At 62.4% G+C, this 9,966-nt stretch overlaps 1 protein-coding gene across 2 annotated transcripts; it reads left to right on the top strand.

The window, feature by feature from the left end:
• Positions 1–35: 35 nt before the first annotated feature.
• Positions 36–8,220, top strand: SLC26A11 (solute carrier family 26 member 11). 2 transcript variants are annotated; one of them, XM_085311918.1, is made up of 16 exons: positions 36–294; positions 647–839; positions 1,026–1,111; positions 2,047–2,126; positions 2,990–3,132; positions 3,444–3,619; positions 3,865–3,937; positions 4,278–4,328; positions 4,704–4,764; positions 5,080–5,135; positions 5,245–5,385; positions 5,896–6,023; positions 6,466–6,565; positions 7,044–7,180; positions 7,696–7,768; positions 8,048–8,220. In XM_085311918.1, exons 1-16 carry the CDS (start codon positions 97–99, stop codon positions 8,137–8,139), a joined length of 1,788 nt encoding a protein of 595 aa, XP_085168044.1. In that variant the 5' UTR covers positions 36–96; the 3' UTR covers positions 8,140–8,220. The 2 variants fall into 2 exon arrangements, with proteins under 2 accessions (XP_085168044.1, XP_085168045.1); XM_085311919.1 differs by lacking the exon at positions 4,278–4,328.
• The last annotated feature ends 1,746 nt before the right edge of the window (positions 8,221–9,966 follow it).

Raw genomic sequence — 9,966 nt, 5'->3', positions numbered from 1 at the left:
CGGCGCTCGGGCCCCCCCGGCCGCGGCGCTGCGCGTTGCCGGAGCCCCCTGTGCCGCCCCCGCGCCGAAAGCCCGCCGGGTCCTGCGCCAGCAGCCATGCCAGCGGCGGGCCCCGAGGAGCCCGGGCGGTGCTGCTCTTACCGCGCGGTGCAGAAAAGGCTCCCAATCCTCAGCTGGCTTCCGCGGTACTCCCTGGCCTGGCTGCAGCTCGACCTGATCGCTGGAGCGACCGTGGGCCTGACGGTCATACCGCAGGCGCTGGCGTATGCCGAGGTGGCCGGCCTGCCTGTCCAGGTGCGTTGCAGTCCCCTGCGGCAGCCCCGAGCTCTGCGTCTTGCACAGGTTCAGCSGTTACCTGTTGCAGCAGGGCAACTGCAGGACAGCTGCGAGCAGCCTGGGGTTGCTGCAGGGAGGGCAGGAGCGTGAAGGAGGGCTGGAGGGGTTGGGAGGCCRGAGGCTGGTCATGTGCAGTCATAGTTTTCTGGGACAGGAAGCCACAATGCAGTGTGTTTGCTTAGGACTGACTGTGGGCTCTGGAGGGATCTCAAAGTAGCACAGTGCTCCCTTCATCCAGCCTCCTGGAAGTGCCCAGCGTTTCCCAGCCCSAAGCGTGGTGGTGCTGAATGCTCCTTTTGTCCCTGTGCAGTATGGCCTCTATTCTTCCTTCATGGGCTGCTTTGTCTACTGCTTACTGGGAACCTCCAAAGATGTGACACTGGGTCCCACTGCCATCATGTCGCTRCTTGTCTCTTCTTACGCGTTCCATGACCCCGTCTATGCCGTCCTGCTCGCCTTCCTGTCAGGTTGCATCCAGCTGGCCATGGGGCTCCTACGTCTTGGTGAGATGCTCTTGCCTTGTRTAGTCATATTTTTAGGATGCTGCACATCCTGTAATTGTTCCCTCTCCTCCCTTGTGCCCTCTGAGACTCTGRGGTTGTCTTGCTAACACTGACAACAGCTCTGTGTGCATGCAAACACCCTGCCTCAGCCTGCAGCTCATTTACTGCCACCTGTGTCCTGCACAGGTTTTATTCTGGACTTTATATCCTGCCCAGTCATTAAAGGATTCACCTCAGCTGCTTCAGTCACCATTAGCTTCAACCAGGTCAAGGTAGGATCTGCTGATTTGCTCTGAGGTTCTTGTTCACAGGACAAATRTATTGTGGAGACAGGATATTTAGAGCTGGGCTGGGCACGTGGCTCAGTGGCAGAGGAAGGAGGCCATAAAGGGCAYGTGGGTTCCACTGCCAGGGCTTCTGGTGGGCCCTGTCTCCTGAGCACCYGTGGTGAGCCACCTGCCCTCTGAAACGCATCCTCTTGCCTGGCAATAGCCAGGAGTGAGAGTTGCCAGCTATCAGGGCACCCAGTGAAACCACGAGGTGTATTTGATTTGGCCACTCAATGGAGATGGTGGGTGACTCTTTCCGGCCTGCTGAGATTGGCTGCAAGGCTTGGTGGGTTCAGGGCCTCACCARTCCCTTACTGGTGTCTCTGAGGTCTGAAGTATTCTGGAGCAGCAATGCTTCCTTTGTGGTTAACCAAAATCAGACAAGCTTAGGGGAACAGTGTGAGGCTTTGCAAAAAGCCYGAGGACCTATATTGGCTAATGGCTGTGGTTGCAGCTAGTGTTTCTGCAAGGAACCCAGGAGCTTGTTGCTGCTGCTTCCCAGCRGCAAGCAAGCAGACATCAGGGGCTGGGTGGGCTGGGGATGGGACAAAGATCCCAAACAGCTCCTTACTGGGAGGTTATGTGTAAGCAGGATGGTGTGGAGGTATGTTCAGGGCTGGAGTGCTGCARAAAGCTAGAGCTAGAGAACTTCTGAGGCCTCCCTGCATGGGGCTGCTCAGGGGGAGCTCCTTTCCTGAAGGCTGCGTGCGGGAGCATGATATAGTCCCTGATGAAGTTCCCAGCTAGCAGTCGGCAAAGACCTTGTGTGTGCCAGGGCCCTGGGGGAGGGGCCTTGCTGAGCCCCTGTGCTGCTGCCCTCCAGGGCACTGGGAGCCAGGAYTGGGTGGGGTTTCACGAGGCTTTACCTTTTTGCACAGAACATCCTGGGACTGCAAGGAATCCCTCGGCAGTTTTTCCTGCAGGTGTATCAAACGCTGAGAAGGATCGGAGAGACCAGGTCAGCGCCTGTCCCTGCACCTTCCCTGCTCCCGTCCCTTCCTGCAGGTGCAGGGGCAGTTGCTGCTTTGCTACAGCCGTCTCTTAGGTCACACCAGGCTCCTCAGACCAATTGSTTGGTCTCTGCTCAGTGCTGTGATATGAGAGTGCATTCTCTGTCCTTTCCATCTGTGCTGGAAATTTGAAGATGGGGGAGTACACGGGCTCCTAAGTTGCTAGAAGGGGAGAGATGGAGCATGTTTGTCCTATTTTCTGCTCCCAGTTAGGTCAATTGGATTTTGCCAGTCCAAAAGCACATGCTTGAGACCATCTGTGTGTAGCAAACCCTCCTCCAATTTTTGGCAGCCCAAGAAGGGAGATCAATGATCCCTGCGTCCCGTTCCCCCCTCCCCTGTTAGCTGCACTTGTGGCTCCAGATCTGTGCCACAGCCCCAGGTTCTTCGCACAGCTCAATAACATGCAGTTTTGGCTTCAACATGAGTGGAAAAATAGCTGTGAGGTGCTACAGTGGGAGCTGCAATGTTTTTCCTACATAACCTGAGCTGGAAGCAGCTCCAGCCATGTGGATCCTGCCTGTTCCTGGGGTCCTTTTTCCCTCTTTATATGAAGAGGCAGTCTGCAAACCCATCAGCATCCTGCCACCAGCTCAGGGAAGACCCTCTTCTCCCCCTCCTGCTGCCTCCCTGAAACGTGATGTGTTTTGCCRTTGGTGTGCAGGGGTCACCAGGATGCCTGCGAGCCGGGCTGCTCCCTCCGGAGGTGCAGCTGCTCCCTGCGTAGCTCSCTCCTCGCGGGAGCTGTTGCAGTACCTCTCCTTGTGCACTGCAGTSCATTTGGGTTGGCATCGATGTGACCTGTTTGCAGGGCTGGGGATGCCATCCTTGGGCTGGCCTGCCTGGTGGCACTAACAGGGCTTGGGGCAATGAAGAGTCGCCTTCCCAGAGCTCCCAGTGTGGAGCCGCTGTCCGCCAGGGTCAGTTATCTCATCGTCTGGATCTCCGCCACGGGTGCGTTGTTCTTTCTCTGCCCTTTCTCTTTCCCATGGCAGTCCTTCCTATGGTCTCAACCTCTTCTGGAGCAGGGGAAGAGGGGAGACCTGCAAAGAGGAAAACATAGCCTGAATCTGTCCAAGGTTGGCAAGAGCTGAATCCCAAAGGTGGGTTGGGGAGGGTGAAGTCATCTGGATGGTCCTGCCACTGTGCTAAGGGTAGAAAGGCTCCAACACCTGCCCGCAGTCTGGGTACCTATCCTCTGGTCTGTCTTGCTACCTCAGGGCTCATGGCAATATTTCACTGTAGGTATCTTCTCTCCATTGTAGCACGCAATGCCCTCGTCGTCCTGTTTGCTGGCCTGGTTGCTTACTCCTTCCAGGTGATGGGCTCTCAGCCGTTCACGCTCACCGGGAAGATCCCCCAAGGGCTCCCTGCATTCCAGCTGCCGCTGTTTTCTGAGGTTGCCCCCAATGACACTGTCCCCTTCAGCAGGATGGTGCAGGTGGGTGCTGCCAGGCTGGGCTCCTCCAGGGATTGCTTTCTTGTTGCTCAATGTCATCTTAAATAGCTGAGCAAACCTGAGTGCAAGGTTTCCTCCTGGGAAGGGGCAGCTCCTTTCAGCTCCGGTCCCTGGCTGGASAGGGGACAGGGCTGTGCAGAGGTGTGGGAAGCACTGCAGGGAATCCCATCGGGGCTTGCGTTTGCTGGTCTTTCTCACAGCATTTTCACCTTGTCCTTCTCTCCCAGGACATGGGAGATGGATTGGCCGTGGTCCCGCTCATGGGCCTGCTGGAGACCATTGCGATTGCCAAGGCTTTTGGTATGGCTGTGTGAGGCTCCCAGGAGGGGTCTCGGAAGGGGCCGGGGGTTTCGCTGCTCACAGGGAGGCAGCGGAAGGGAGCGCCTGGGGGCTGCCCTCGCCGAGCCGGCTTCATCGCGTGGGGCAGCAGAAGGGGGCCCTGGGGAGTGCTGCTGGGGGGACGCCCCATGGCAAGGCAGTTCCCGTGTACCTGACCGGGGWGCGGGCCCGGGGGTCCCCCTCGCTGTGCGGCGGGGTGCTGCGATGGGTCCCAGGGCTGTCCCGCCGTGCTGCAGCCCGCGYTGCACTGCGCTGGGCCCGTGCAAAGCTCTGGGCCATGCTGGTTGCCTCATCCTTGCAGCCTCGCAGAACGATTACAGGATTGACCCCAACCAGGAGCTGCTGGCTATGGGTAAGAGGCCGCTCGGAGCAGGGCGAGGGGGGCTCTCCGGGACGGTGCAGTGGGAATCCGGCCCGAGAGCAGCTGCGTCCCCTCTAGGGCCCCTAAGAGCCCCTTTCCCAGCCAGAACTGGAGACCAGCTCCTGGGTGCTGGAGGGAGGGGGCCTGTGCCTCCCCCTCGGGCACGGTGCTCGGGGACCTTCTCTGAGGGGCTCAGCTCCGGCTGGCCCGGCCCGGCCCGGCAGGATCGGGGCCAGGCGGTCCGTCGGGACGAGGCCCCCCGGGAGGAGGTGAGGGCAGGGAGCCGGGCTGCTCCCCCGGGGGGGGGGCCGGGCAGTGCCTCCGCTGGCTGCTGCGTCCGCGACCCTTCTCCGTGGCCCGCCGCAGGCTTCACCAACCTCCTGGGCTCTTTCGTCTCCTCGTATCCCGTCACGGGCAGCTTCGGGCGGTGAGTAGCAGCCGCTGGAGCGGGTGCTTGGGCTGCAGGACCCTTGCTGGGGGCAAGGCAAAGGGGCTCGGGGGGCTCTGGGGAGCAGGGTTGGGGGGACCCCTCGTGTCCGAGTCCCCACGTGCCCCCGCTTCGGAGCAGAGCTGCGCGTGGGTCGCCGCCCGCCCGCCCGCCCCGTCTGCGCTTCTTGCACCCGCTGCGGTGCCGCCGACGGGCAGCAGCATCCCCGCGGGGGGCTGAACGGGGACGATCTGCCCCGTCCGCGGCGCCGCCGGGGCGGCAGCTCCGGGACGGCGCCGGCGCTTTGCGTTTCAGGACGGCGGTGAACGCGCAGACGGGCGCCCGCACCCCCGCGGGAGGGCTCGTCACAGGTAGGGGCTGCGCCGCCGCGCCGGCCGCCGCTCGGGCGGCCCCGCAGAGCCCCGAGCCCGGCTGCGGCGTCCCGCGGCAGCTCACGCGCTGCCGTCCGTCTCGCCGCAGGGGCCCTGGTCCTGCTCTCGCTCGCCTACCTGACCTCCTCCTTCTACTACGTTCCCAAAGCGGCGCTGGCCGCCGTCATCATCTGCGCTGTGGTGCCCATGTTCGACGCCGGGATCTTCGGGACGCTGTGGCGGGTTAAGAGTAAGGGCCGGAGCCGGGTCCCGGCCGATCCGCCGGCTCTCCGTGCGGAGCAGTTGCCCTCTGCGAGGGCGGATGAGGGATGTCGTAGCCTCTTGGGGCCACCCGCGGGGGCTCTGACTGCTGCTCCCCAGGGACACGTGCCCACCTGGGTGGCAGGCAAGAGGGGACAGTTTGGCCAATACTGCAGGATTACCGGTGCCCTTCCCTTTCCGAGGGGCTGTGAGTAACCTGGAATTGGCCTGGGATTTCTCCCTTGCTGATCCAAGGGCTCTGCTCTAACCCCAGTGACACAGTGTCCTCAGCTGTGATGGCCTTTGGTCCACAGGCCCAGATTTAAGGCCTGAAGCACCACAAGTCGGGATTTTGCAGCTCCTCCCACGCTGCCCTTTGCCCTTCTCTCTGCTGCATTACAACCCTGGCACCCAGGGATGTTCTGACCCAGGTGCCGTCCTGGAGGGCCCCGCGGCACAAGGACAAGGTCTACCCGGGACCGGGCTCTCTCTCTTGCAGGGCTGGACCTCGTGCCCCTGTGCGTGACATTCCTGTTCTGCTTCTGGGAGGTCCAGTACGGCATTGTGGCCGGGATGCTGGTCTCAGGGGTTYTCCTGCTCTACCCCATTGCCAGGCCCCCAATAAAGGTGGGCTTCACCTTGCCTCGGATGCGCTGGGGCCAGCTGGGCTTGCCAAGGAGGGGGGACTTGGGAGAGGGCTCCCTGTGAGCAGCAGGTACCAGGAGAGCTGGGGTGCAGGATGTTGCTTCTGTCCTGCTTCTGCCCTATCCCAGCTCCCCATGCTGCCATCAGTGCAGTGCAGGGACCCATTTCGAGAAGCAAAAGGCCGTGGTGATCCAGGGTGCTTGGAGCTGGAGGGAGGCGTTGCTTTCCCTGTTTGTGCTGGCTGCTTGCAAGAGGGGAGTTTCCACGAGGGATGTGGGCTCCAGCATGTTCCCCGCCTGCAGGAAGGAAGACAGTTCACTTTGTCATACGTGCAATTTCCCCTGCTTGGGGAAGATTGCAGCCTGTGTGGTGTCCTTCATCCCTTCCCGTGACATGCCACCTTCTGCTCTGGGGTCTTGCGCAGGTGTCTGACCAGGGAGAGCTCCTCGTGCAGCCCGGGAGCAGCCTGCATTTCCCGGCCATCGAGTACCTGCGGGACACCGTGTGCAGACACGCTCTGGCAGGTACACCGCCTGCTTCCCAGCCCGCCAGCGTGGCCCGGTGACCTGCAACGCAGTGCCCACCCGCATCACTTCCGCAGGGGGTGAAAAGTGCTGGCCTCAGTGCTGCAGACTGCAGATATAAGCAGCAACAGAACACCTTCTTGTGGCGGGAAGAGCCCCTGGTTCCTGCCGTGCTCCTGAGACCCCTTCTGTCCTCGTCCCTTCCAGCCCTGGCTGCTCCTGAKCCACCTCCCAGGAGCTCGCTGGCTTGCTGGAGCTGCAGCTCTTTGCAAGCAGAGGTTGAGCAAAATTAACGAGGACTTTGGATGGGATGTCCTGGGATTTATGTCAAAGTTTATCTCCCTCTAGCATGATCTGGCTCTAAAGGAGCAGACTGCGTGTGTGCGCTCTGGCTGGTTGTGAACAGGATGCACGATGGCCCAGCTGAGGGTGGTTAATTCTGGCCTCATCAGAGAAATGACCACATGCTCTTCTTCAGGAGCGTCTTCACCGTGCTCCGTCATCCTGGACTGCCACTACGTCAGCAGCATCGATTACACGGTGGTGGTGGGGCTGGCAGATCTGCTGCACGAGCTGCGCAAGCAAGGCCTCTCCCTGACCTTCCGCGGCCTGCAGGTATGTGGGCAGCAGGAAGCAGCCTTGGGGCTGATTAGGACCATGCCGTTGTCCTGCCGCTTCCCATGTGCCAAGCATCAGCCCTGTCCTCCAGAGGAGGGGTTCCTGCAGAAGAGCCCAGGCGAATTGCCATCCTCTGCACTGGGAGCTGCATTGCAGCTTGCAGAGAGCCTTCAGGCTGCACCAGCCATCAGTGCCCTGGTGCAAGCTGCTCCCATCTCGCTTGCAAAGATGCTGTGCAGGGAAAGCCAGGACCATGGCTGTGGGCTGGCTGCTCACGGCCTGCTCACAGGATGTAGCTGCCTCTCTTTTGGTAGCACCCTCATCTCAGAGAGGGGAGGCTGCAGCATGCGAGTCCAGCTGCAGGACGCTGAGCGGTGGGGAAGGGTTGCACGTCTCACGGGCCGGGCATGTACGCCTCTGTGCAGGGCTGTCTGCAGGACTTCCAGCCTCTGGGGAGGTGGAAATCCGTCAGGACCATGCTTATCCCAGCCTGCTGCATTCTTTGCCCTCAGGACAATGTTCTCCAAGTCTTGCTGTCTGCAAACTTAGAAGAGTTCCAGCATTTCACCAGCTGGCAGGAGGCAGGTGAGGCTTGGTGCCGCCCCGGGGTGCGGAAGGCTGCTGCTTTGCAGCGCTGATCCCCGAGGCTGCTGCCACTGAAGGAGGCTCTGGAAGACAAGTSTGGGAGCCAAACGCTCGCCCCAAGGGCTGCAGGACGGGCGGGAGCGGGTGGCCCAGGGCTGGGTTCCCTGGCGGGTTGCTACTTCCTCAGAGCTGGAGTCTGGAGAGCAGAGCGCACCGCGGTGCCGGYGCGGTGAGCCCTGGCTTGAGTGTCTGTTCCGCTCTTCCCGCTTCCCTCCTCAGAGCAGCACGGCGAAGCGGAGCTGCGGAGCAGCTGGGCTGTCCTGTTCCCCTGCGCCGAGCGCTCGCCGCTGGCCGCGGGGCGCATCCAGTGAGGCGGCCGGGCGCCCTCGCGGYGCTCGAGGCACGGCCGCTCCTGCTTGCCCCGGGCGGCGGGTGTCCTCCCTGGCCGTGGGCAGGGTTAGCGCGCTGCAAAGCGGCGCGGCTTCGTGGCGCTCTCCCAGCCGGGCTCCTTGTTGCCGTCTCCGGGGGCTCTGCGCCGCACGGAGCCGTGCCGTTAGCCAGGTCTGCGTGGCACTGCCCCGGGCCCGGCCCTGGCTTGCAGGGCCCGCGCGGATCCGGTGCGCCGCAAGCCTCGGCTCTCCCGCCTGCCCTTGCCCGACTCCGCGCGGGCGCCCGCGGGGAAGGCGCCCCGGCAGCGGGTCGTTGCTCCTCGCTGCGCCGTGGAGCGAGTGCGCGTGGCGATGCTGGTGCTGAGCAGCAGGGCACGGGGCYCAGGGTTCATGAGAAAGGCATTTTCCTGAATGAAGGTGGCTGACGCTCGCCCCGCTATGAGGAGGTTTCCTTTCCGAGGCGGAGTTCTGCATAGGCTGCAAAATAAAACAGTAATTAGAAACGATTGAGCGTGCATCTCTGCCTGCCTCCGGGGAAAGCTTTTGCCTTCAGTGGAGGAAGGAGTGACTAAGCTCTAATTCCTGGACACCACAGAGCGCTGAGCAGGGAAAAGAAACCGAAACCAGGGCKCTGCATGAACTCCGGGGGCAATTCCCGGAGGCACGTGCCTGCGCTGCTGGCCAGAGGTTTTGCAGGTTTTGCAAGGAGAGGAGCAAAACTTCTCCTTGCAAAAGGAGACACGAGCACCGCAGCTGTGTGCGAGGCTGACCAGGGCGGGAGGGGATGAGTGCTCTTTCCTGCGCAGGGAGATGGGAGAGGCTTCAAGAGATGCATTAAACTAAACAGACTAATGGTCAAACGCTTTCTTTGTACACGTGCTGACCCAGTCCTGCACTGGCAGCCTTAGGAGCTAATTTCTGTCCATTTACTGCCCGTGGTGCYGTAGCACCTCCGAGACCCCCACGGGGAATGAGACGGGGCCGCCTGGGCCATGGCAGGGAACTGGTGCAGCTCTGCCTGAGCGGCCAAACAACGAAATGCTTCTCGGGAGGTCGGAGTGCCGCGGGACGTGGCGCGCAGCACGGGGCCGGGGCTACGAGCGCGTCTCCGGCAGGACCRCCCTGCTCCGGAGCGGGCAGAGGGGGACTCGGCCAGCCACCGGCTGCTTGCACCGGCCACAAACGGCTCCCCGTGCCGCAGAGCTGGCCGGGCGCTGGAGGCGGGAGCTGGGCTCCTTCCTCGCCAATGCCTTCGCTGGCTCCTTGCCACGGGGCTCAAGCTGGAGGGGTGGATATCCAGCCCGAAGTTAGTTTTATATATATGTATTTTGCTCCCCTGCACAAGACCTCGTGTTTCCCCCGGAGCAGCCTGGGCGCAGGGGACCCCGGCGCCGCTGGGCAGATGCTCCCTGGGGACGCTCCAGGCACGGCACAGGTGCACTCGTCCCGCATGTCACTCGTTCTGCGCTGCGACTCAAATCGGATTAATAAAAAGCCTCTTCCAGAGCCCTCCACAAAGGGCTTAATTGTCTAAAAGCTCCCAGTGCCCAAGCAGGGCTGGGCCGCGCTGCAGCACGGAGCGGACCAGACGCCGCTCGCCCGCTCCCGGCGGTTCCCTGCCCTCAGGCCGCCCGAGCCCTGCTCTCAGGCGCTCGGCTGGTGCATCCCTCCTTCCCGCTCCTTCCCGCCGCTTCCCAGCGGCTCGTGCAGCTTTCCCGCTGCCGGAGCAACCGCCGGTGTCCGACGGCGGCCGCTCAGCGCCGCGTCCTCCCCGCCGGGAGGAGCCGCGGGAGTCGCGGGGCGCTGCCG

Source organism: Rhea americana, unplaced genomic scaffold (genome assembly GCF_003343005.1).
Source record: "Rhea americana isolate MKP2758 unplaced genomic scaffold, rheAme1 scaffold_351, whole genome shotgun sequence".
Taxonomy (NCBI): domain Eukaryota; kingdom Metazoa; phylum Chordata; class Aves; order Rheiformes; family Rheidae; genus Rhea; species Rhea americana.
This window is presented reverse-complemented; position numbering and strand designations above follow the sequence as displayed.